Source organism: Microtus oregoni, unplaced genomic scaffold, assembly GCF_018167655.1.
Source record: "Microtus oregoni isolate MIOR12 unplaced genomic scaffold, Mior012 000005F_ref0000423, whole genome shotgun sequence".
NCBI classification, from domain to species: Eukaryota; Metazoa; Chordata; class Mammalia; order Rodentia; family Cricetidae; genus Microtus; species Microtus oregoni.
In genome coordinates, this window is record NW_024543064.1 from 9,592,139 (window position 1) to 9,619,079 (window position 26,941).

The 26,941-nt window shown below is 42.8% G+C and overlaps 1 protein-coding gene and 1 pseudogene across 1 annotated transcript; one reads left to right on the forward strand and one right to left on the reverse strand.

The window, feature by feature from the left end:
* Nucleotides 1-1,395: 1,395 nt before the first annotated feature.
* Nucleotides 1,396-1,504, reverse strand: LOC121448978 (annotated as a pseudogene).
* A 21,440-nt stretch (nt 1,505-22,944) lies between these two features.
* LOC121448455 (PRAME family member 8-like) lies at nt 22,945-26,046 on the forward strand. The gene is made up of 3 exons (XM_041652494.1): nt 22,945-23,291; nt 23,608-24,195; nt 25,479-26,046. The coding sequence occupies exons 1-3, from the start codon at nt 22,945-22,947 to the stop codon at nt 26,044-26,046; spliced, it is 1,503 nt and encodes a 500-aa protein (XP_041508428.1).
* Nucleotides 26,047-26,941: the final 895 nt, after the last annotated feature.

Below are 26,941 nucleotides of genomic sequence, written 5' to 3' on the forward strand. Positions count from 1 at the left end.
TCTGACGGATGTTTAGGGAGATGGTCCTGAGGAAGAATTTAGGAGAAATTTTCAGAGCCTTTCTTATGAAGCTCTTTCCCCTCACAGTGAGCACCTGTCACCACTCTGGCCTTGATAGAGACTGGCTTTGCTCATTAGTCACTATTTGGCGGTCTCAAAGGCAAACTCGCTACACTGGCAGCTTGTGGAGCCTCTCACAATCACATTCACCATTGTCCCATCCAGTCCATCTGCTACTCTCAAGTCCATAGCCCTTTGGAAGAAGGAATCCAGGAAGGAAAAATCTGAGCTCCTTTCCTCGCGGCAGAAAGGATTCTAACCACCTTTCAGAGACAATGGAGATGTGACATGCCCACCATACTCATGTTCTGATTTCAACAAACTGATCCTGCCTGGCAGGGACTGAGGAGAATCTGTGAAATGGGGTCACTGCCTTTAATTTTCAAAGATTGAGCATCTGGTGTGGCGACACTAGCTATTTCATACTACTTTGGGGTATAGAGTGTACTGGGTATGTGTTTGGGAGGATGGCAGTGGCGGTTCATGTCTTTCTAGCAACTTGGTTTTGCTCATTATGTAGCCAGCCCAGAGCCAGCTATATAGGCCAGGCTGAACTCAGCTCACCCTAAGATCCTCGAGCTGGACACTCGCCAATCTCGTGCGACCTTATTGCTCAGTGTGGTGTCATTTAAACAGGCAGATGCAGGAAGATTCCACATAGTCTAGTCTATTTTTTATTTTTTTATCTTATTTTTTTATTTTTTGGATTTTTCGAGACAGGGTTTCTCCGTAGCTTTTGGTTCCTGTCCTGGAACTAGCTCTTGTAGACCAGGCTGGCCTCAAACTCACAGAGATCCGCCTGCCTCTGCCTCACGAGTGCTGGGATTAAAGGCGTGCGCCACCACCGCACGGCCACATAGTCTAGTCTATACTTTGAGTTTGAGGCCAGGCCAGTAGTAGAGGTTATAAAACCAAAAATAAGCAGGAATGGTATGGATTGATGAGTCCCTGTGATTTTGACTGAGGTTGTTTGGTGCTGGGGTTTGATTCAGGTCCTGGCCTGTGTTAGACAAATATTCTACCTCTGAGCTGCATTCAACTCAATCATTTCCTTTTATTTTACATAGAGACAAAGTCACTTCATGTACACAGGCCATCCTAGAGCAAGAATTTGGTTTCCCTCACATCTCTAGTGCTAGGATTCCAGCATTGTGCAAGCAGCCTACCTGACTTCATTTTATGTCCGTTTGAGGAGTGAACTTGTTAAACTGACCAGGATGAAGCAACTGCACCTCAACAGGCACTGTCCCTTCTTAATAAAACCATCCCCAGGCTTGTTTTTTATTTTATTTATTTATTTATTTATTTATTTATTTATTTATTTATTTATTTTTAAGCCTACAGCACCTGGTATTCCCAGGCGGTCTCCCATCCAAGTACTAACCAGGCCCGACCCTGCTTAGCTTCCGAGAAGCTAAGCGTTCAGGGTGGTAAGGCCGTAGATCCCAGGCTTGTTTTTAAGATACTGGTACAAATTATTTCAACAAGCCGGCTAGGGGAGAGGGGTGGCACATGCCTTTAACCCCAATTATTGAGAGGCAGAGGCAGACCAACCTGGTTTACATAGTTCTACAACATCCAGGCCTACACAGAAAATCCCTGTCTTGGAAAATAAAACAAAACTAATTTTTTTAAATTAATGCACATAAGTGCAACTCATGAAGTATAATATCAGGGATTACAAACACATTAAATAGCAATGAGATAATAACTGAAACCAGTGTAGCAGAGAAGCAGGGGCAGAGCTAGAAGGCCAGAAGTACAAGACCATCGTGGGTTCTGTGAACTCTTGTCTTGTCCCAAAGACCCTCAAAAAACTGGGCAAAATTTAGATAGAGATTAATTACAGTCTCTCAGTCATTGCTCATTAATACCCAACTAATTCGCTGCATGGTGGTAGTACACACCTTTAATCTCAGCGCTCTGGAGACTAAGGCAGGCAGAGCCCAGCGAGTTCCAGGCCACCGTGGTCTACAGAATGAGCTCCAGGACAGCCAGGGAGACACAAAGAAACCACAGCTCAAAAACTCAAACAAGCATGAAGCCCTAACCAAATCAAGACTAACACACAAAGCTAAATTTCCAGCCTGCCTCTTGAAGGAATTTTATTTCAATTATTAAAAATATTGCTGATTTTGTGTGTATGGTTATTGGGACTGCATGTATGTATGTGCACTATTTACATGCAGTGCCGGGCCAGCAGAGGACTTTACATGACTGTGATCTGTGACGTAGGTGCTGGGAATGAATCCTAGGATTTCCGGAAGAGCAGTCATGTGCTGGGCTATCTCTTCAGCCCCTGGAGATAATTTTAAAGCCAAGGTCTTAACATGGAGGTGCAAGAGGTCCTGGCTTCTATTCCCAGCACTGTATTAACCTGAAAAGCACCTAGAATCCCAACAGTGAGGAGTTGTAATCAAAAAGATCATACATTCAAGGCCAGCCTGGGCTACCTGAGACCAAGTCTCAAAAATACAACTTTTAGAGCTAGATATGAAGAAACAGGCCGGTGACCTACATCCCACCTCTTGTGAGGTGCAAAGAGGCAGATTTCCAGTTCCCAGTCAGCCCGAGTTACAGAGAGTTCATGACCTAATGAGATTCCATCCAATAAAATTCATAAATTTTTAAGAAATAGCTCTGGGGGCTAGAGATGGCTCAGCAGTTAAGAGTACTGGCTGCTCTTTCAGAGGCCCAAGGTTAAATCCCCAGCACACACATGGCAGCCATCAACTGTCTGTAAACTTCAGTTTGAGGGTATCTGACACCTGCACACAGACACACATTCAGGCAGTACACCAGTGAACATAAAATAAAAACAAGTTATTAGGAAAAGTAGGTCTGTAGATGAGATTTACCTCTACCTCACAGAGATCTACCTGCCTGCCTCCCACATCCTGGGATTAAAGGCTTGTGCCACAGCCAGTAGCTACCAGGAGTTTGTTCCAAAATCGGGAAGGGGAGGCAGGAAGACAGTTCAAGGTCATCCTGTGTTGCATATGACCTGCAGGCCAATATAGTCAATGTTGCTCTCTTGTCTCCAAAAGCCACAAAGAATTTTAAAGGACATTTAAGGTTTTGACCTCCACATTGAGGATGATCAGGCCAGTGTATTTCTGTAGATCTGAGTCTAACATGGACCATCGAACCAGACTATTTCAAAAAGCAAAGAAACAAGTTTTCTATGTTCACTGAGCAAAGCTTAAGTCAAGACACTGATATCTCCCAACAGGAATCCCAGATGTTGGAAGACTGAAGCACACGGTTTACCGAGTGAGACCTTGTCTCTAAACCAACCAAACACAAGAACTGTTAGATACAAATCAGAGTATGGTAGATCATGCAGGTCATCCTAGCGCTCAGGAGGCTGAGGCAGGAGGACATTTATTCCCATCCCAACACAACTACCTGGGCAGGTCTAGGAGGGTCTGTGCAGCAAAGGGAAGCACTGTTTAAACCCCACAACTAAACCAAAGAAACACAGAGGACAGCGGGGTTAGAAAGCCGGCCTGGGTTTTCAAGCCCAGTGTCTTCTATCTGTCTATGAAGAGACAGATTCCAGGATGCCCTGTGTGTCTTGTGTCTAAAATGGTCTCTGAACCAGTTTGGCTGTCCTGATGGAGATGAAGGACTTACCTGATCTGGACAGTGGTGACAGGCTCCAGAGTTCTGAGTATCCTCTCTGGCTCCAGTGTCCTTTAATCCCAGCACTCGGGAGGCAGAGGCAGGGAGATCTCTGTGAGTTCGAGGCCAGCCTGATCTACAAAAGCTAGTTCTGGGACAGGCTCCAAAAGCTACAGAGAAACCTTGTCTTAAAAAACAAACAAACAAACAAACAAACAAACAAACACCTTTCTCCTCTCTTGAGCAGCTAGCTGTACCACCAACAAAAGCTGCCATCTGATTGGATGATTTTGCTCCACCCATTTAATCTTCCGTGGAACTTCTTTCTCAAGACACACAGAACCAAAGCTCCACGGGGGGTGGGGGGGTGGGGGAGGGAACCAAAGAAAATTCTGACCCTAGGCCGGGAGCTGGTGGCGCACGCCTTTAATCCCAGCACTCAGGAGGCAGAGGCAGGCGGATCTCTGTGAGTTCGAGACCAGCCTGGTCTACAGAGCTAGTTCCAGGACAGGCTCCAAAGCCACAGAGAAACCCTGTCTCGAAAAACTAAAAAAAAAAAAAAAAAAAAAAAGAAAAGAAAATTCTGACCTTAGAGTGAGTATCAGAAACCCATGTGTGAATTCATTTCACAACACTGAATCCGTTTACTTTTTAAAACTCATTCATTTATTTGCTTATTTATGCACTTGGCTCATAATTTACTTCTGCAATGAACTCACTTTTTTTTTTTCAAAACAGGATTTCACTGAAGCTTTGAGACCTGTCCTGGCCTTGAACTTCAAGAGAGTGCTGAGGTTAAAGGCATGTGCCACCACCGCCCAGCTGTGGATAATCTTGTTTAAGGCCCTCAGCAATCTAGCAGCCGGGCGGCGGTGGAGCACGCCTTTAGCCTCAGCACTCTCTTCGAGGCAGAGGCAGGCAGATCTCTGTGAGTTCGAGGCCAGCCTGGTTTACAAAGGGAGTTCCAGGACAGGCTCCAAAGCTACAGAGAAACCCTGTCTCAAAAAACCAAAAAAAAAAAAAAAAAAAAAATCTTGCTGCCTCGTCCTTCCTTCAGTTGACTGAATTTTGTTCCTGCATTCTGCACATTGTTCTGAGTAGGAGTCAGTTAAGGGTTTATCTGTGTCCTGATAATAGACAAAAAAAGAAAAAGAAAAGAAAATGAGCTGAAATTATTATTGGCATACCTGTGAGTGTGCTCTGGAGTTCAAGGCTGAGCTTGTTTCTCTTCCATTCGTCTACTCTGGCTGCTCTGTGAACACCGAGGCAGAAGGCTGGAGAAGGACAAGTTCAAAGTCATCTTCAGGTGTGCAGGAAGCTGGAGGACAGCCTGAAGTCCTAGAAATCAGGTTTTCTTTTCAAATTTACATAAAAATAAACCAAAAATAAACTGTGGCCCTCAGGGAGAGGCCACTCTTAGTTCCCCAGGGGGTAATGGTGTTAGATAAAGGATCAGGCTGCAAACTGGGTGGAGTGGAGAAAACTGGGACTCCGTGGTGGGCAGGGTGTGAGGGACCACACCTTTAATCCCAGTGCTCGGGAGACAGGAGTAGAAGGGTCCTTGAGTCTTAAGGTGTGGCTCCCCTAAAAGCAAAATAAGTAAATAAAAACAAGTAAATAAATGTAAAAACTGTGTGGATTCTGGGCAAAATGGTGGAACAAGTCTGTGACAGAACTGAGGGGTCTGAAGAAGACTGCCATAATTTGGGGTCTAGCCCAAACTACAGAATGAAACGTTGTCTCACCTAATCAATGAACAACAGTGGGAACAGGAACCCAATACAGAGAGCATCTTCACATCCAGTGAGGAACTCCATGATGTTGTCAGTGGAGAGCATCCTGCCATGGCAGTGAGATCCTCAACCTCCAGCCCACTCACCCAGCACACGCTTAGCGCTCACACACACAGTAATAAATGGAATAAAATAAGTTAAAAAAAAAGCACCAAATTTTTGTCCTAAATTCCATTCATTGTCTTTATGTGCTGACTTTCATAAAAACATAACTGATTGTGGAAGACACTTTAAAACATACACTCTCAAACTGAGAAATATTACCACACTCCTATTACAAAGGACTGTTTTTTATTTGTTTGTTTTACTGATTTTTATTGAGCTCTACATTTTTCTCTGCTTCCCACCCAGCCTGTGTGCCTTCTCCCAAGGGCCCCATGCTCCCAATTTACTCAAGAGATCTTGTCTTTTTCTACTTCCAATGTAGATTGGATCCATATAAGATCCTAATATGGTTAGGATCTTAGAGTCCTCATTGTTGTCCAGGCTCTCTAGGATTGTGATTTGTAGGTTGGTTTTCTTTGCTTCATGTTTAAAAACGACTTATGAGTGGGTACATGTGATAATTGTCTTTCTGGGTCTGGGTTACGGCACTCAAAATGATTTTTTTCTAGCTCCATTTGTCTGTAAATTTCAAGATATCTTTTTTCCTGCTGTGTAGTACTCCATGGTGTAAATGTGCCATGTTTTCCTTTTCCATTCTTCGGTTGAGGGGTATTTAGGTTGTTTCCAGGTTCTGGCTATGACACACAATGCTGCATGTGTCTTTGTGGCACAATTGAGTATCCTTTGGATATATACCCAAAAGTGGCATTGCTGGGTCTTTTGTTTTATTTTGTTTTGTTTTTTGAGACAGGGTTTCTCTGTAGCTTTGGAGCCTGTTTTGGAACTTCTCTTGTAGACCAGGTTGGCCTAAAACTCACAGAGATCCTCCTGCCTCTGCCTCCCAAATGCTGGGATTAAAGGCGTGTGCCACCACTGCCCAGCTATTGCTGGGTCTTGAGAAAGGTTTTTTACTATTTTTTATTTATTTATTTATTTATTTTTGTTTTTTGAGACAGGGTTTCTCTGTAGCTTTGGAGCCTGTCTTGGAACTAGCTCTGTAGAACAAGCTGGCCTCAAACTCACAAAGATCTGCCTGTCTCTTCATCTCGAGGGCTGGGATTAAAGGCGTGCACCACCACTGCCTGACAGTACTCCATTTTTATTTGATTATTTGCTCTTTTGATGACCAGTTTCTTGATTTCTTTGTATATGTTGGAGATCAGCCCTCTGTCTGATGTGGGGTTGGTGAAGATCTTTTCCCATTCTGTAGGCTGTTGTTTTGTCTTATTGATTGGGTCCTTTTTTTTTTTTTTTTTTTTTTTGGTTTTTCGAGGCAGGGTTTCTCTGTGGCTTTGGAGCCTGTCCTGGTTCTTGCTCTGTAGACCAGGCTGGTCTCGAACTCACAGAGATCCGCCTGCCTCTGCCTCCCGAGTGCTGGGATTAAAGGTGTGCGTCACCATCGCCCGGCTTAGGAGGTTCCATTTATTAATTGTTTCTGTCAGTGTCTGTGCTACTGGGGTTATATTTAGAAAGTGGTCTCCTGTGCCAAAGCATTCAAGTGTACTTCCCACTTTCTATTCTGTGAGATCCAGTGTGGCTTGCTTTACGTTTAGGACTTTGATCCATTTAGATTTGAGTTTTGTGCATGGTGATAGATATGAGTCTATTTTCATTCTTCTACATGTTGATATCCAGTTATGCCAGTATCATTTGTTAAATATGCTTTCTTTTTTCCATTTGATATTTTTTGCTTCTTAGTCAAAAATCAGGTGTTCAAAGATGTGTGGATTATTATCTGAGTCTTTGATTTGGTTCCCTTGGTCCTCCTGTTTTTTTTCATGACTATACCAGGCTGTTTGCAGTACTGTAGCTCTGTAGTAGAATTTGAAGTCAGGAATTGTGATGACTCCAGAAGTCCTTTTATTATCCAGGATTGTTTTGGCTATCCTGGGTTTTTTGCTTTTCCATATGAAGTTGAGTACCGTTCTTTTGAATTCTATGAAGAATTTTGCTGGGATTTTGATGGAAATTGCATTGAATCTGTAGATGGGTTTTGGTAAGATTGCCAATTTTATTTTGTTAATTCTACCTAGCCAAGAACATGAGAGATCTTTCCACTTCCTGGTGTCTTCTTCAATTTCTTTCTTCAAAGATTTACAGTTCCTGTCATACAAATCTTCCACTTGTTTGGTTAGAGTTACTCCGAGATATTTTATGCTCTTTGTGGCTATTGTGAAGGGTGATGTTTCTCTGTTTTCTTTCTCAGCCCATTTATCATCTGTATACAGGAGGGCTACTGATTGTTTTGAGTTAATCTTGTATCCTGCTACATTACTCGGAGTGTTTATGAGTTGTAGCAGTTCCTGGGTAATTTTTGGTGTTGCCTATGTAAACTATCGTATCATCAGCAAATAATGAGAATTTGACTTCTTTGTATCTCCTTGATCTCCCTTTGTTGTCTTCTTGTTCTAGCTAGGACCTCAAGGACTTTATTGAATAGATATGGAGAGATGGACAATCTTGTCTTGTTCCTGATTTCCGTGGGATCACTGGGAGTTTCTCTCCACTTAGGTTGATGTTGGCTGTTAGCTTGCTGTATATTGCATTTATTATGTGTGGGTATGTTCCTTATATCCCTGCTCTTGCCAAGCCTTTATCATAAAGGAATGTTGTATTTCGTCCAAAGCGTTTTTTTGGTCTCTAATGAGATGATCATTTGGTTTTTATTTTTCAGTTTGTTTATATGGTGGATTATGTTGACAGATTTTTCTGTGTTGAACCATCCCTGCATCTCTGGGATGAAGCCGACTTGATCATGGTGGATGATGGTTCTGATGTGATCTTGGATTCAGTTTGCCAGTATCTTATTTAGTATTTTTGCATATATGTTCATGAGTGAGATTGGTCTGTAATTCTCTCTTTTTTTAAAAAAAATATTTATTTATTTATTATGTATACAATATTCTGTCTGTGTGTATGCCTGAAGGCCAGAAGAGGGCGCCAGACCTCTTTACAGATGGTTGTGAGCCACCATGTGGTTGCTGGGAATTGAACTCAAGACCTTTGGAAGAGCAGGCAATGCTCTTAACCACTGAGCCATCTCTCCAGCCCTGTAATTCTCTCTCTCTCTCTTTTTTTTTAGTAATGTCTTTATGTAGTTTGTGTAACAGGGTAATTGTAGCCTCATAAAAGAGTTTGGCAATGGTCCTTCTATTTCTATTGTGTGGAACAATTTGAGGAGTATTGGTATTAGTTCTTTGAAAATGTAGAATTCTGAGCTGAAACAATCTGATCCTGTTTTTTTTGGGGGGGGTAGGGGAGTCTTTTGATGATTGTTTCTATTTCTTCAGCAATTATAGGTCTTTATAATTTGCTTATCTGGTCTTGATTCAATTTTGGTAAGTGATATTTATCCAGAAAGTTGTCCATTTTCCTTAAGTTTTCCAATTTTGTGCAGTACAGGTTTTTGAAATATAATCTGATTCTTTGGGTTTCCTTGGTGTCTGTTGTTATGTTCCCCTTTTATATCTGATTTTGTTAATTTGGACACTCTCTCTTTGCCTTTTGGTTAGTTTGGATAAAAGTTTGCCTACTTTGTTAGTTTTCTCGAAAAACCAACTCTTTGTCTCATTGATTCTTTATATTGTTTTCTTTGTTCCTATTTTGTTGATTTCAGCTCTCAATTTTAATATTTCCTGCTGTTTAGTTCTCTTGGGTGAGTTTGCTTCTTTTTGTTCTAACGTTTTCAAATGTTCTGTTAATTCACTAGTGTGGGATTTCCCCAGATTCTTTATGTATGCATTTAGTGCTATGAACTTTCCTCTTACCACTGCTTTCATTGCGCCACATAAATTTGGGTATGTTGTGTGGTCATTTCCATTGAATTTTAGGAAGTTATTAATTTCTCCCTTTATTTTTTCCTTGACACCTTGATGATTCAGGTGAGCATTGTTAACTTTCCATGTGTTTGTGGGCTTTCTGGAATTAGCATTGCTATTGAATTCTAGTTTTAAGCCATGCTGATCTGATAAGATACATGGGGTTATTCTTTTATTTTTTAATTTTTTTGTATCTGTTGAGGCTTGTTTTGTTAGCATGTTTGTGGTCAATTTTTGAGAAGTTTTCATGAGGTGCTGAGAAGGTGTATTCTTTTTTTTTTTTGCCCATAACTTGAATATGGAAGGTATATTCTTTTATGTTTGGATGGAATATTTTATAGATGTCTGTTAAGTCTATTTGAGTCATAACATTCGTTAGTTCCCTTATTTCTGTGTTAATTTTCTGTCTGACTTACCTGTCCATTGGTGAGAGTGGATTGCTGAAGCCTCCCACTATTAGTGTGTGGGGTTTAATGTATGATTTAAGTTTTAGAAGATATCAGGTGTAATTCTGATAGGTCTGCCCTCATATGTTACTTGGCCTTTTTCCTTTGCAGCTCTTAATAGTCTTTCTTTATTCTGTATGTTTAGTGTTTTTATTATTATTTGGTGAGGGAACTCTTTTTAAATCCAGCCTATTTGGTGTTCTGTAAGCTTCTTGTATCTTCATAGGCATATCTTTCTTTCAGTTGGGAAAGCTTTTTCCTATGATTTTGTTAAATATATTTTCAGTGCTTTTGAGTTGAACTTCTTCTCTTTCTTCTGTACCTAATATTCTTAGGTTTGGTCTTTTCATGATGTCCCATATTTCCTGGATATTTTGTGTTAAGTTTTTGTTAGATTTACTGTTTTCTTTGACTGATGAGTCTATTTTCTCTATTGTATCTTCAGAGCTTGAGATTCTCTCTTTCATCCCTTATATTCTGGTTATGCTTGCACTTGTGGTTCCTGATTGTTTTCTCATGATTTCCATTTCTATAATTCCCTCAGCTTGTGTTTTCTTTATTGTCTCTATTTCAATTTTCAAGTCTTGAATAGTTTCTTTTATATGTTTGATTGCTTTTTCTTGGTTTTCTTTCAATGTTGATATCATTTTTTTTGTTTGTCTTTTCCTCCATTTCTTTGAGGGAATTTCTCATTTCCTCTTTAAGAGTCTCTGACATTTTTCTGAAGTTATTTTTTTAGGTCATTATGTTCTGCTTCGTCTTTATTTGGTTGTTTATGTCTTGCTGTTGTAGGGTCACTAGATTTTACTGGTGTCGTGTTGCTCTTTGTGGGTGTTCCATGTATTCTTATTTTGTCTACTCATTTTTTTCCTCTAGCTGATGTGGTTTGGGCTGCCTGTGACTCTGGTGATTTATCTTCTAGGTGCTAGTGGATCCAAGGCTCAGATGGTTGTTCCTCATGGCATGGTAAGTGCCACGGTTCTTGTTATCCCATTGGTTACTTCGTGTTCCTGGATTTCATTCAGCATCTCCAGGGTTTGTTCCGCTCCCGTGGAGTTTGCTGTCTCAGGCCTGCTCTGATCAAGGTTGCTGGTTCAGACCTGTTTCTGTAAATGTCCCTGGTCTAACTCTGCTCCCACAGAGGTACCTGGCTTGGGGTTGGTCCTGCAAAGATCCCTGGCTTCGATATACTCCCTCGGAGATCCCAGACTCAAGTGTGCCCGGATCCGCAGAGGACCTCCTGGCTCAGGCCTACTCCCTCAGAGGTCCCAGACTCACACCTGAACCCATAGAGATTTCTGGTTCCTGCCTACTCCCTCTGAGGTCCCAGACTTATGCTTGGGCCTGCAGGAGTCTTGGCTCAGGTCTACTCCTTCGAAGGTCCCAGATTCATGCTCAGACCTGCAGGGGTCTCTGGCTCTGGCTCATTCGCTCAGCAGCTGCTCCCTTGTACCTGTGCCTGTGGAGCTAGTCTCCTCAGGCCTGCTCTGGCCTAGGTCTCTGGCATGGTCCTGCTTCTGCAAACATCCCTGGTCTGGATCTGCTCCTGCTCCTGTGGAATTCACTCTCCCAGGCCTGCTCTGGCCTAGGTCTCTGGCATAGACCTGCTTCTGCAAACATCCCTGGTCTGGATCTGCTCCTGCTCCTGTGGAATTCACTCTCCCAGGCCTGCTCTGGCCTAGGTCACTGGCCCAGTCCTCTTATTTGTTTGTTTTTGTTTTCCTTTTTTTTTCTAAGCATCTCTCTATGTAACAGTTTTGGATATACTGGATTGCTTTGCAGACCAGGTTGGTCTTGAACTCATACAGATCCACCTCTCTCTGCCTCCAAAGTGCTATTATAAGTATAATGATTTAATGCTATGGTACAGTTCCCCAAGGGACCATAGTGGGCAGGCCATGAGGGTCAGCCTGGTCCCACCACCTGAGGCCTTTGTGATTCCCAGGCCTGTGGGAGCCAGCGGGTTAGAGGAGCCCTGGGGGTTGAGAGACAGAGATGGATAGGCATGCCATACAGAGTGAGTATTTATTTAGTGAGTTATGGAGTTATGGAAGGAGAAGGGAAAGGAGGAAGAGGAGAAGTGAAAAGAGGAGAGAGAGAGAGAGAGAGAGAGAGAGAGAGAGAGAAACAGAGAAAGAAAGAGAGGGGGAGGATAGGAGAAGCTACCAGATCATTACAATAAGGGGGTTGCACTAACACTGTCCTGCTAAAGTGCTCTTGATATATTATTTGACATTTGATATAATTATGTTACATCAACACGGACAGAGTCCACTAAGAGGCATAAGGATATGCTGTGACCACTAGCCATCCTTTTACAACATATTTACAATTATTTAAAATGCACCATGTTTAGTTGAGACCCAGTTCATACATCAAAAATTCATGCCAACACCTAAAGCTCAGGAAGAATCACAGAAAATGGGGTGGGAAGACTGTGAGAGCCAGAAGGTCAGGAAGTTAACTGTGAGACGGTACCTCCTACAGATGTCAGAAGTCACACCATTAAAGTCTCATGAACATGGTTGCATAAAGATGAGCTGAGCAAGAATAATAGACATGCCAAAGTAGCCATAGGAATAGCCAGAAGACCTCAACCCTACACTAAGCCCTAAGGAATTCTGAGAATGGAGAGTTAGCCTACCCTAGGGAAGGGTACACCCACTGGTTATTCAATACAAAATGGTTAGTCCTGAAAACATACACATGAATAATATACTGGCATAGCAGGTTATACTTGAGAAGAAATATGTATACACATTTACATATATGCATACAGCAGTAATTAATAAAAACAGAGGCCATGAATTTGAAATAGAGGAAGGAGGGGACTATGGGAGGTTTGGATGGACACTGATGTTCACACAAAGCCAGCACTTCTTTCATTATCAGTACCATGGTTGTGTTACTGTTATCATTCATAAAGAGAAAAGTGAGTGACCCAGGAATTGTCCCAGGAGGGGCAGAGGAGGGTCACTGATGCCTTGGTGACTCCCCTGGCCTGAGGTCTCAGCAGGAGACTGACAGATAGATTTGCCATGCAGAGACAGATGGGGTATAGAGTTTACTTAGTGGCTTATAGAGGAGGAAGGGAAGGAGGAAGTAGGGGAAGGGGAAAAAAGGGGGAAGAAGAGAGAGAGAGAGAGAGGCAGAAGCTGCCTCTCCAGAGAGAGAGAGAGAGAGAGAGAGAGAGAGAGAGAGAGAGAGAGATTCCCTTGCCTGGTTGTAAACAGTAAGGGGAGGAGGTTAGGAGTGGGCAGAGCTTGTCTCTTAAAGGGACAGGTTACCCAGGTAACAGACCAGGCCAGCAGATTACAATAGTTACATCTACATTATAAAAGTCCTTAATTTTCCATTTATTTTTATTAATTAATTAATTAATTTAGTTTTTTTTGAGTCAGGGTTTCTCTGTGGCTTTAGAGCCTGTCCTGGAACTAGCTCTGTAGACCAGGCTGGTCTCGAATTCACAGAGATCCGCCTGCCTCTGCCTCCCGAGTGCTGGGATTAAAGGCGTGCGCCACCATTGCCGGCCAATTATTCATTTTAAAAATATTTATTTTCATTGTATGTGTGTGAGTGTTTGCCTCAATGTATGCCTGAGAACCCCTTGAGTGCAGTGCCAGAAGAGCCTAGAATATGGTATCAGGCACCCCTGGAACTGAGTGGAGTTACAGATGGTGTGAGTCACCACATGGGTGCTGCTACTGAACCCTGGTAGTCTGCAAGAGTAGCCAGTGCTCTTAACCAGGCAGCCTTCTCTCCAGAGCTCCCCATTTTCTGATCTGAGCATGTGCCTGCTGTTTCCTAGGATGATCTCAAGCTCACTGTGTTGCCCTCAGTGCCTTCAACTTCTGATCCTGCTGCTTAGGGGCTGTGTGCTGGGATTTCACCCCCACTCCCGGTTCATTACACTGTGCTTTCTGCTGCAGACCAAACCCAGGGCTTCCTGCATGCTAGGCAAGTAGTCTAACAAGGGAGTCACACATAGTCTTAAATTATTGTTTGGTTTGCTTTATTAGGCCTGATTTCATGTATTTAGGCTGTCTTCCAAATCCTTATGCAGCTGAAGCTATCCTGGGAATCCTGATCCTCCTGCTTTTAGCTTCCAAATGCTGATGTTACAGGCATTGGCTACTGCAACCAACCCCAATTTATTTTATTCAAGGATAGGGACCTGGCAAAATCAGATGAACCTGTTATTACCATATTTTCCAAGCATTTTCAACTTGATGATATCACATTTTAAATGACAAAACCCGGGAGCTGGAGAGATTGATCACTCAATAGTTAAGGGCACTAATTGCACTTTAGAGGACCCAAGTTCAGTTCTAAACACTTGTAGAAGGGCAGGCCTGCTTTTTGTCCCACCCAGCTCCTGCATGACTAGCTTTCCCCAAAATAATTACACGGAAACTGTATTCTTTTAAACACTGCTTGGCCCATTAGTTCTAGCCTCTTATTGGCTAATTCTCACATCTTGATTAACCCATTTCTAATAATGTGTGTAGCACCATGATGTGGTGGCTTACCAGGAAAGATTCAGCATGTCTGACCTGATGGCTGGCTTCATGGTGGCTGCCCTGGAGTTTTTTCTCTCCAAACTGATTCCTGCTGTATGGGGGTGCTGTTATTCGGGTCTTTGATGGTATAACCTGTGTGCTAGATTCATCTCAGTCAGCAGTTGAGTGAAATAATTTTTTGAGGGTGTTTACAGCAACCTTTCAGGAGGGCATGGTTTATCATACCATATTGGGATAGAAGCAATCCACAGGGTCTCATCCTCTGTGAAAACAAAAGAAGGACTTTTCCAAAGCACCATAAACTTAGATCCAAATTTTGAAGTCAAGGTATTTTCAAAATATCTATCTTGGATTAGTTCAGCAGCATTTATAAACAAATATCTTTTAGCAGCTCTTGCTCCTTCCTCAGCATTCAAACAATTCGAAGAGAGCATAATAGCACACAGCAACAAGATTCTCTTTGTATTTTCCATCTTTGTGTGGCTTTATTTTAACCTCCATTTCTTTTACTTTTACTTTTATTTTTTGAGACAGGTTCTCTGTATATCTTTGTCCTGGAATAACTGTAGATCAGGCTGTCCTTGAACTCTCAGAGATCCATCTGTCTCTGCCTCCCAGGCATTGGGATTAAAGGTGTGTCCTGCCACACCTTGAAGTCATAGAGGTCGATCTACCTCTGCCTCCCAAGTGTTGGGATTAAAGGTGTGTACCACCACACACAACTACTCTCTTTCTTTCTATTTTTTTACTTTAAGAACTTTAACCTTTAGCCTACACATATTTTTAACAAACTGTAAACCATTTAGAGGTTTCCTTCAACTTTGAATCTTTCTTTTACCATATATCTCTCTTTTTATGACCACATGAGTCCTTAATTTACCAAGAAATATGGGTAGGATTAAAGCTGTAGCTTTGACAGCTGAATCCAGCCCATTCCTTAGCTTTCCAGCCTCATGGTGGAGGTACCGGCTGTAACCATTTTTATTGCCACAACTCTATGGTGTTTCAAGGTTCCTGCCAGCAAGCAAGCTGCAGCATTCTGCTCACAGACCACACTCAGTCGCCCTGCCTGTCTGAAAGAGTCAGAGTTTGCCCTGGCAGTACAGACCAGAATGCCAGTATTTTAAAACAGCACAACTTTTTTCCTGCTACAGCTGAAAACAAACAAGCATGCAGTCAGCTTTTATCAACACCATTTACGTGTTTCATGGCAGGACCTCTTAAAAGAGCTGCAGGGTACTGCAGCTAAAGCTGAGTCAGGAAGCCTCTCTTAAATGAGAGCGCTTGTTTGCCTCTAGCAAGCAGAGCAGACCCGAGAAATTGCTGCTACCAAGAAAACATGCTTTACTCTATTCTTTCCCAAGATTTCTGAGGCTTTCTGTGGATTCAGTTATCCATGTCTGGGCGCCAAACACTGAGGTTGAGCACTGGCAACTCCCTGCAAGTCCATCTCTAGGCAGATCTTAATCCTCTTTGGGCCTCTCCTGGCACCTACACTCATGTACACACCTTTACATTCAGATACACACAAACGTAAATTAAAACTAAAATGATTCTTTAAAAAAAGCAATTTGAGCCTATAATTAGTGATCCTAGAGAAGCTAAATAAGGAGAACCCAAAGAAAAACATATAGGCATCCTCCTGAATATTAACCTTCATCAGTCGATGAAAGGAGAAAGAGACAGAGACCCACACTGGAGCACAGGACTGAAATCTCAAGGTACAAATCAGGAGCAGAAGGAGAGAGAGCACGAGCAAGGAACTCAGAACTGCGAGGGGTGCACCCACACATTGAGACAAAGGGGATGTTCTGTTGGGAACTCACCAAGGCCAGCTGGCTTGGGTATGAAAAAGCATGGGATAAAACCGGACTCGCTGAATATAGTGGACAATGAGGACTACTGAGAACTCAAGAACAATGGCAATGGGCTTTTGATCCTACTGCACGTACTGGCTTTGTGGGAGCCTAGGCAGTTTGGATGCTCACCTTACTAGACCTGGATAGAGGTGGGTGGTCCTTGGACTTCCCACAGGGCAGGGAACCCTGATTGCTCTTTGGGCTGATGAGGGAGGAGGACTTGATTGGGGGAGGGGGAGGAAAATGGGAGGCGGTGGTGGGTAAGAGACAGAAATATTTAATAAATAAATAAATTAAAAAAATTAGAAAAGCAATTTTTACTTTTGATTTGCTTTTTAAAAACCTAATTTTTATTTTGTTTTAGGAGTTTTGTGTTTTCTTCTCTGATCTCTGGAGCTGGAATTACATACAGGTGTGAACAGCGAGGTGAATTCTGTGAATCACATGGAGATCCTTTGGAAGAAGAATCAGTGTTCACAACAACTGAAAATTTGTAACATTCAATAATGATTTAGCTTTTTGCTTTCTTTTAGATATGGTCACACTGTGTAGATCTGAATTTTTGTGGATTGAATAGTTTACTCAGGAGCTTGTAGTGGCTGCTCAGAATTCTGAAGTAGGAGAATTGCTGGAGCCCAGCTACATGGCATTCTGATGCAGAGGACATGATGATTTCATGATTTTGATTACATGGCACTGAGCTTCTGGTATTCTGGGCAGAAGCTTTTCCACCAGGCCTGGCACTGCACACCTGTAATCCCATAATATAGCAGGCACAGTAGTAGATCTTCAGGTGTTCAAGGTCAGTTTATGATGAATTCCAGGATAGCCTGGGTATATAAAAAGGCCCTGTCTCTCAAAACTAAATATTTTTTTTTTTTTGGTTTTTCGAGACAGGGTTTCTCTGTGGCTTTGGAGTCCGTCCTGGAACTAGCTCCAGGTGTTCTAGGCTAGCCTGGGCTACATCTGACTTTCAGTTTCAAAAAAAGCCCCAGCAAACAAAGCAAAACAAATACAAAAGCAAAAATCCTAACAGGAAATGAGAGACTGCTGATCCCGGGTATGACTGTGTCCTGTTGGCGGTGAATGGCTTACATAATCCGGACACACAGAACATGTGTTAAGGTCCAAAAATTCCAAGCAGTCATTCCGGGCTCCAAGTCTCCCAGAGTCTTCTCTGGCCATTCTAACCCTCACATCCCTTTTCCCCTCACACTTTCCCTTTATAGCCCTACCTTTCTGCCAAAGCCTCCCCCTCTCTTGATGATTGAACATCTTTCCATCCAATCCCACTTGGACGTCAGCATCTGCAGCTTGAGTAGATCAGATGTGGGAATTTACAAAATCTGAGACTGTAGTCACATCCCAAACCCTCTAGAATACTTCTCCACAAACTCCGAGCTTTAATACATTGCCTTATGTATATTATTGTTACCGAGTTTCTTCCAGAAAAGGCTCAATAATTTTCTAAGGTCTATCTGAACTCATTTTGTGCCTGAGTTGATCTGTATATCTCAACAATCCTCCAGCCTAGTAGAAGTTAAGGAACAGACCATTTTCAGTTTGATTAGATCTCCATGCAGGAAAGAATGTACTAAGATACTGCTTAAGATGAGCACCCATTTCCAGAGTTATCCCATAAACACTAAATTTTCCTATCTTTTTCCATCCTTCTTCCCTTCCTTCCCTCCTTCATTCGTTCTTTCATTCATCCCATCCCATCTCTCTCTATGTGTATTCATGTCTTCTCTCTTTTTTCTTTGTTCCTTCCTTTATTTCCATAGCTATATTAGTTATGCTTTTGATGAAATCATTATAATGATAGGCCAAAAAACAACTGTATTACCAAGTGGTTTTGAGTCAGTGTCTTGAAATCAAATGTGTATATTCTGTTTGTTACGGGTACCTCTCTTCAAGGAATCATTTTGGTGCTGACAAGCCAAGTAGGGGCCTACAGAGGCAGGGAAGGAAGGTCCCTGAAGACCTAGAGAGGAAGGCTCTCTCTGCTCTCCTCCTCCATTCTCTCCCGATTGGCAGTAGTTTAAACAGCCAAAGTTTAACCTGTCCCTTCCCTAACACCTACGATGCACTGACTACATTGGAGAGAGCAGCACATTGTGTCCCTGGATGATTTCACCTGTGCCTGACATTTGGTGCTTTGGGTTCTGTGTGGAGATGAAGATGCTGTGTTTATAGCCTGTGATAGTCACTTCAAATGAACTCTTTAACTGTTTCTTTTATTCCTCCAATTCCTTCTCTCTCTTTCTATTTCATGTGTCCTCGCTTCCTTTTTTTTTTTTTTTTTGCTCCTTCCTTTATTTTCACTGCTATACCAGTTCTGCTTTTGATGGAATCACTTCCATGACAAGGCCAGAAAAGAGCTGTATTGCCAAGTAGTGTTGAGTCAGTGTTCTGAAATTCAGAGCTCTTACCTCGAAGAAATCCTCAGACCAAAAGAGAGCGAGTTGCTTTCCTCGCACCTTATATTTATCTCTAGAGCTGGGATTAAAGGCTTGTGACTGACTCCTTAGTATTGGGATTAAAGGTGTGAGCCATGACCAAGTGTAACTGTTTTTGCATTGTTCTTGTGTAGCCAAGGGTGGCCTTGAATTCACAGAGATCCAGCTGCCTCTGTCTCCCAAATCCTGGGATTAAAGATGTTTGACACCACTGCCTGGCCTCTAGTGACTTATTTTTACCTCTGATCATCAGGTAAACTTTACTTATAGAACATACAAAAAATATCACTACAGTGAGTGACTTACTTGATTTCAACACTGGTAGCAGGTATTCTAATCCCTGCAGGGACAGGTAGTCACTCCAGGCTCCAAGGCCCAGAAAGTCCTCTCTAGTCATTCTGATCCTTATATCCCCTTTTCCCTCTCACACATAACCCTTGTAGTCCCACCTCTCAGCCCCAAGCTGCCACCAGATTGGACAATGGAGCAGCCACCCTCTTTGATATTTTACACCTGTAGTTTGAGTGTGTCAGATCTCCATGTGGGAATGCATAAAACCTGAGATTACAGTGAGGATCCCATGGCCATCCATGAAACTTCTCAACAAACTCTGAGCTCTGGGCTTCCTTGATACCTTGCATTATTAATTTTTAAATTTTTCCTCATAATTTCTTCTATACAGCTGAGGCCTATCTGGAACTCGTTATACAGCCTGTGCTGACCTGTAAGTCTGGGCAATCCTCCTTCCTGGGTGTGTTGGTGTGAATTGGGTTTGTCTAGTTAATTAGATCTCCTTTCAGGAGAGAGAATGAACTGAGACTCTGTAGAAGGTGAAAACCCATTCCGCAAGTTGCCTCATAACACTAAGAATTTGTTTATTAAATGTGCTTTAATTTATTAGTCTCTTCATTTTCAAGTGTGTACCAGCTTTGCCCCTTGTGGAATGATTGCCATGATGCGTGGAAAGCACAGCTGTGCTTCAGTAACCCTCCTGCCATAGGGTCTGTTCAGAGCTCCTGCCAGAGAATAAACTGAAATTCTGGTGAAAACCAGCACTTGTTATGTTTTTGATTTCTGTGCTCTGCACAGGCTAATTTTATGGCCCGAACCGTACTCCATAGTAGTCAATAGTGCTATGGTCTGGGAGCATACTATTTCTCGTGGTTCATTGAAAGTAGCCATTACTCAGGGGGATGGGAAATGAGGGACAAAGTCAACATCTGTGTGGTATTCAGAGTGAGCTCAAGGCCAGTCTGAGTAATTTATATGAGAGCTTGTGTCCCAATGGGAACAATCTGAAATGGCTGAGATGTCTAGAGGTTGCATTCACATCAATCTGTTCTCCTAAAGGAAAGAAGATTAACTGAGACCACACTAAAGGAGGGCAAAGATTTAATCCAGAGCGTTGGGAACAAAGATTTGAACCAACACAATGGGAATTCCTGGAGTTTATTTGAGAGAGTCTAAACTAGGCAAGACTGTTCTTAAACTCAGATCACTCTGGCTCTGTCCAGATTCCTAGGCCCATTTTAGAATTCAAGTTAGAGTCTGCTCTGTAATTCAATCCCTTTCTAATTCCTTGCATGTTTGTTTCACAGAACACAGATTCACAGTTGTTTGAATTATGATTTCCTCTTAACTGTAGCTTATGAATTGTCCTGGGATCTGCTATTAGTTTTCTGAACACAAGCCCCATGTCTGAGTTGATTCGAGAACTAATCTTTAGGAATGTGGTTGTATTAGCCTTGACTATTCACTTGGCATTGTCTGAGAGTGAAATTGAAAGAAAAATACAGGTAGCACGAAAAAGTCACACCTGGGAACTCAAATTAAGGTCCTGAGCATAGAAGTTCCCAGTTCCAGGCTAAAGATTCCTGCATGAAGAGAAATTACATCTACATGAAATTAAACAAACCCAGATAGACGACCCGGGAATGGCTCAGTCTCAGAGCACTTGTGTATTGGTCCCAAACCCTACAACCAAACAACATCGATCAAGACATTTATGCCATGTTTTATATGAGATCCCCTAAAGTGTGAAACTATCGGGTCCTGTGATAGAGATATGAATAACTTGCATTGGTATGGATCTCGGTTTATTGATACAAATTTAAGATCAAATATGCTGGCTTCAATGAATAAGTTAATCATAGTTATAATCTAAGTTTTTTCCTGTGTTTGGATCTGATCCTACATCAACAAATCCCAGATGGATTACACTCAATTGTGGAATCAGACTAGAGACTTAGTCTGGGAGGGCGTGACTACAGAGGGGCGGGTTCAGTGCAAAGGGTTATAAAGAGTCAGAGCAGCCAGAGAAGCCCTCGGAATCTCTAAAACCTGAAGACACAACGCCTGGAGTTGGGGTCCTCTCACCAGTGTTGACTCAGGTAGGTGTCTCAGCTCCACCGTCTATGCAGCCCAGTCTAGCCTTGTCTGTGCTTCAAATACTGTGTGTTCTTTTTAGTTTGTGGGGAATTTTGTTTCTTTTGTTTTTGGGGTTTTTTGTTTTGTTTTTGTTTCTGTTTTTCTCTGTAGCTTTGGAGCCTATCCTGGATCTAGCTCTTGTAGAGCAGGCTGGCCTCGAACTCACAGAGATCTGCCTGCCTCTGCCTCCCAAGTGCTTGGATTAAAAACGTGTGCCACCAAAGTCCGGCATCTCTCTATTAAACTATATTTTTAAATTTTACATTACATTTTCAAATGAGCTATATAAACATAATACCTTCAAGCCGGGCGGTGGTGGCACACACCTTTAATCCCAGCACTCTTGAGGCAGAGGCAGAGGCAGGCGGATCTCTGTGAGTGCTAGGCCAGCCTGGTCTACAAGAGCTAGTGCCAGGACAGGCACCAAAAACTACAGAGAAACCCTGTCTTGAAAAACTAAAATAATAATAATAATAATAATAATACCTTAATCAAGAGCACAATTATACATAAAGTATATTATGTAAGCCATTCACCCCCAACAGAAACAGTCATACCTGGGATCAGCAGTCTCTCATTTCCTGTTAGGATTTTTGCTTTTGTATTTGTTTTGTTTTGTTTGCTGGGGCTTTTTTGAAACTGAAAGTCTGATGTAGCCCAGGCTAGCCTAGAATACCATTGAAGTGAAGTGTTACAAATTCTGAGATCTGGATCGTAATTGTAGAGGCCTTCCTAGAGTGCTGATGTTACAAAATTCAAAGACTAGGGAACAAGAGCAAACACTGCACAACTACTCCAGTCTTAGTTAGAAATATTTAATTCAATGTGATTATATTTTGTTTGTGATCTAGCAAATACAGCTTACCTGAGGATCCAAGTGTGAAGCTGAGACACTAGTTAGCTATATTAGCAAGGCAGTGGTGGCGCACACCTTAACTCCAGCATTTGGTAGGAAAAGGTAGATGGATCTCTGTGAGTTCAAGGCCAGCCTGAGCTACTCGAGATTGATCCAGTCTCAAAGAGAAACAGAGCCACAGAGCCAGGTGTTAGTGTCTCACACCTTTAATTCCAGTATTTAGGAGTCACACACCTTTAATCCCGACATTAGGAAGGTGGAGTCAGGAAGGGATATGATTGGCTGGGGAGAGGAATATAAGGCGGGAGGAAACAGGAGCTCCAGGCATTCGGTCTGAGGAGTTGTTGAGACCCTGTTCAGTCTGAGGAGTTCCTAGAGGTAACAATTTATGGTTGACTGCTCTACTTCTCTGATCTTTCAGCTTTCACCCCCTAATATCTAACTCTGTTTTTTTTTTCTTTTTAATTAAGACCAATTAGAATTTGTACTCCCTCTGTCAACCTCATGTTGCCCAGGGTGGTGTTTAGTTGAGAGAAAATTTAGGCCTTTGCCTTCAAGTGCTCAGCTTGGTTTCGGGTTCTAAAGCTTTTTGGAATAATAGGAACTGAATCCATTTCACAGATGCTCCCAACAATTTCCATGGCTAAATTCAAAAAATAGCTTGTATGAGGGACCTTGAACATTGCACTTGAGGATCGTGAGATGTTTTCCTGCAAAAGTTTCTGGTTCACATTTGATTTTCCTCTTTCTTGTGGCCTACTGTAGTGTAGTATGATTCAGGGGAGTAGGATTGGGCAGAATAACCAGGATCATTAGTTCAAATGTGTGCTCATCTCCATGAGGCCTTTGACGGGACTATAGCTATGAGAAAGACAGATAGCAGGAAATAGGAAATCTAAGGTTTCCAAACTGTTCAGGTGAGTGGCTCTGGCCCGGCATAGTTTACACAATGAAGGACAAAAACTGACTTGCTAAAGATGTTTTCTCTGAAAGGCTTTATTCCTCTGCTTCTTTCCACAGCATCTGCCTACTTGCACGTCAGGATGAGCTCCCCACCCACACTCGAGAGGCTGGCCAGAAAAAGTCTGCTAAAGAATGAAGCCTTGGCCAATGCTTCCCTGAAGCAGATGCCCAAGGCATTCTTCCCACCACTGTTCATAGACGCCTTCAAGGGCAACCAGATAAACATCATAAGGGCATTGGTGGCAGCCTGGCCCTTCCCATGTCTTCCTGTAGGAGCCCTGATGAAGACTCCCAAGCTGAAGACCTTGAAGGCTGTGCTGGGGGGCCTGGATTTGCTGATTAACCAGAAGGATCAACCTGGGTAAGTGAGACCAAGGTACCATGGAAAGGAAGGCTCTGGGTGGAGGGAAGTGACCACAGACTTCAGAATGGGATTCAAGTGAAATCAGAGCTTAGAGAAGTGGAGAAGTGCAAAAGGGCAGTGGTGCGCGGAGCAGACCGAGAAGAGATGTGGTCAATACACAATGGCCCTCCTCCTCCCTCTTCTGTCAGTCAGTAGAAATGAAAGCACACTGGTTGAAGGAATAGATTTCAGGGAAGTGGAGGAGTGGGGTCAAAGTAAAGAATAAATTGATACTCAAATTGTCATTTGAATCTCCTTCTCGTTTGACCAACAGGAGTTGCAAACTCCAAGAGCTAGATTTGCGGGATGCCCAACATAACTTCTGGAACTTTTGGGTTGGAACGGAGGATGGTGTCTGCTCTCCAGATGTCATCAGTGAGACCCGACCAGTGGTTTATAGTCCCAGACGAGGGGGAAAACAGGTTGTGACTGTGTGGATGAACCTTTCCCTCAAGACCAGACGTCTCAGTAAATACCTACAATACTTCTACCGCTGGGCCAAGCTGAGAAGAGAAGTGGTGCAGGTGATGTGCCCAAAGCTGGAGTTTGGGGTCACCCCTCTCTACAACCCCCTAATGCTGCTGCAGGTATTTGAGCCAAGCTCTATAGAGGAATTCACAGTGAGTGCACGTTGGAACCTGAGAACCCTTGTGAAGATAGCCCCTGGCCTGAGCCAGATGAAAAACCTTCAGAAAATCCTTCTCAATGGAATCTCCGTACCTTTTGAGTGGTTTGGAAACCGCACGATGGTCAATCAGTGTATTACAGAGATCATTTACCAGATACCAGAACTCAAAAAGATCCAGCATCTCAAACTGAATGATGTCTGCTTCCTGAATGAACGACTGGATCAAGTACTCAGGTGAGGAAGGATAGAGTTCTTGCTCCACGGGCCAGGGAAAAGTCTTGCAGTGTTCCATGACACACCAGTGTCCACCTGTGGCTTCCCATCCACTCCTGACAGCAGGAGTGCAATGACTTTAGGATAATTGATTTCGTAGTCTTTCTGCTGCTCTAGCTTTCACGGTCTAGGAACTGCCTTTGCTAGGGAACCAGTTGAAGCAAAAACAGATCCACAAAGTGTATGAGGTCTTAAGCCACATGCTGCCCCATGTCAGCTCTCTCCTCTGGACAGTTAACAGTTGAAATCTCTCTCTCTCTCTTTCTCTCTCTGTCTCTTTCTCTCCCTTTATCTCTATCTCTATTACACACACATACACACATTCCTGAAATGTCAAGTGTTTTTTGAACAGAGGTAGGGCAATGGGGAATGATTGGGAGTCAATAAGACAACAGGGAAGACCTGGGAGCAGGACAGAGGCTGTGCTCCAAAAGTGGGGCTCATTGAGACCGTTATTGGCACACAGCTGCCTGGTTCTCTGGCAGATAACACAGGGGCACGTGAGTAGGGGAGAGCTGGAACCATCGGACTCTCCCTGGGTCTCAGTGGGATGGTGAGTATTGAATGGCCCAGCTTCTCTCTCCAGTTAGCCAAGGGCAGAAAGACACCCACTGAATTGGGAGTCTGTCAGAGCAGGATCTCATTTAATGGTATCAGGCAGGACCATATAGGATGGTGATGAGCTGGAGCAGCTTGGGATTGGTTGAGGCGAGTAAGGAATAAGTGCCAATAATATTCTGCCACAGTTGAGGAGACATTGCTGGGCAGAGGAGGGTTTAGGTTTGCTAGATAGAGACAGAAATCCAAACTCTAGCTAGGCTCAGGAAGTTACACCAGGCTTTATGCCAACTCAAATTAGTCTCAGGGAATTACACTGGGCCTCAACAAACACTAGTTAGGTTCACGAAGTTACACTGGGCCTCACACACAGGCCTCATAAGGCCCAACACCCAGGGATGGTTATAAGTGCACCCTTTTTGGTCCTTCTTGGTTTCCTGCAGGTAACAACTGTCAGCTTAGATGGTTCTGTGCTAGACTGTGCAGAGGGAACAGATTTGGGGACAGAAACTGTCATAGTTATTTTGCATGTGTTCTTAACTCTGCATCAGGGAGTACCCTGGTCTTGATCTTCATGATGCTCTCAAAATGAACTTAGGCCTAACTAGCCTCAGCTACATTGAAGTATCATCCTTTCTTATCCGTGATTAGACTTTACTGAGATAAACTCCTTTGTTTCTCTGTAGGTGCATGGAGAGTTCCTTGGAGACCCTTTCAATCACTCGATGCTTGCTATCAAATGCAGACATGAGTTATCTGTCCCAGTGTCCCAGCATCCACAAGCTCAAACATCTGGATCTGAGTGGCGTCACCTTTCTAAATTTAGACCATCTACTTTTAGGAAGCCTGCTAGAAAGACTGACAGCTACTCTGCAGACATTACAATTGAAGGGTTGTATGATCATGGATTTCCAGATTAGTGCCCTCTTGCCTGCCCTGAGCCAGTGCACCCAGCTCATTGAGGTCAATTTTCTGAAGAACTTCCTGTCTGTGGCCAGCATTAGGAAGCTGCTGCAGCACACTGCAAAACTGACTCTGCTCACCCGGGAGCTATACCCCGCCCCTGATGAGGTCTATGATGACTTTGGTGATGTCCATCCAGACAGGTTTAGCCAACACTGCAGTGAGCTCATGGAAACTCTGAGGGCTATAAGACAGCCGAAAGAGGTCTGCTTTGTGAGTAAAAGATGTCTAGATTGTCGGGACTTCTCTGTCTATAACATGGAGACCACACTATGTTCATGTTGGCAATGAATGAGGAGGCTCTGGGCTCTGAGAAATGAAACCCTGGACTCAAAGGACTCATTAGAGACATAAAACCTGGATTCAAGCATTTTTGTGTGTACTTGGGAATGGAAATTGCTTTACTTGTTGTTCATATTTGAAGAATAAAAATTGACACAGAGAACTGGATGCATGTGATCTGTCAACAGTACAGCCCTGCCCTAGTGCATCAAAAGAGATCTGAAAATTGAGGGGAATCCATCCCAGCACTTTCATGGTATGACCAACCATAGGTACAAGGAAGGGGTTAAAATGAAAAGAAATTCCAAAGAGCAAAGGGGACTGGGTGAGGAGGGTCTCCCAGTGCCCTGTTACTGAAAGGAATCCATCTTCTGGTTGTCAACCTCATATAAGAATCGGGAGCATATCTGCTCTGTGAAATATCCGGTTGACTGAACCATGGAGTGGCATTGGACTTAGTGGATCAGCAGTGTTCTGATTTGTCTTTCCCTTTCTTGGGCAGAAAAACAAGGTGAATATTACTTCCCCCACTGTCCTTAGCATTATGATTTCCAATCATTTTCAATAAAGCAATTTTGAATGAGAGCACACTTGAAGATGTTCACTCGGGGTTCAAAAAGAAAAGACGCAATAAACATAAAAACTAAAGTCTGATGGCTGTAGAAAAAGAATCTTCTCTCATGTGGTCCTTCCATTTATGTGACCTTTATTTTTTCCTTCCTAATCTTTTGCAATTTCTTTCCTCTTATTCTCTGTCTCATTTCTAATTCCAATTCTCTATTGCAATTCTCTGCTCCAATTCATTCTTGTTCTAATTTCTCTACGTTCTTTCTTCTTCTATTTCATCTTAATCTATGTCTTCTGCAGTTAGAAATTCCCAAGCATATAATACATACATATCCAT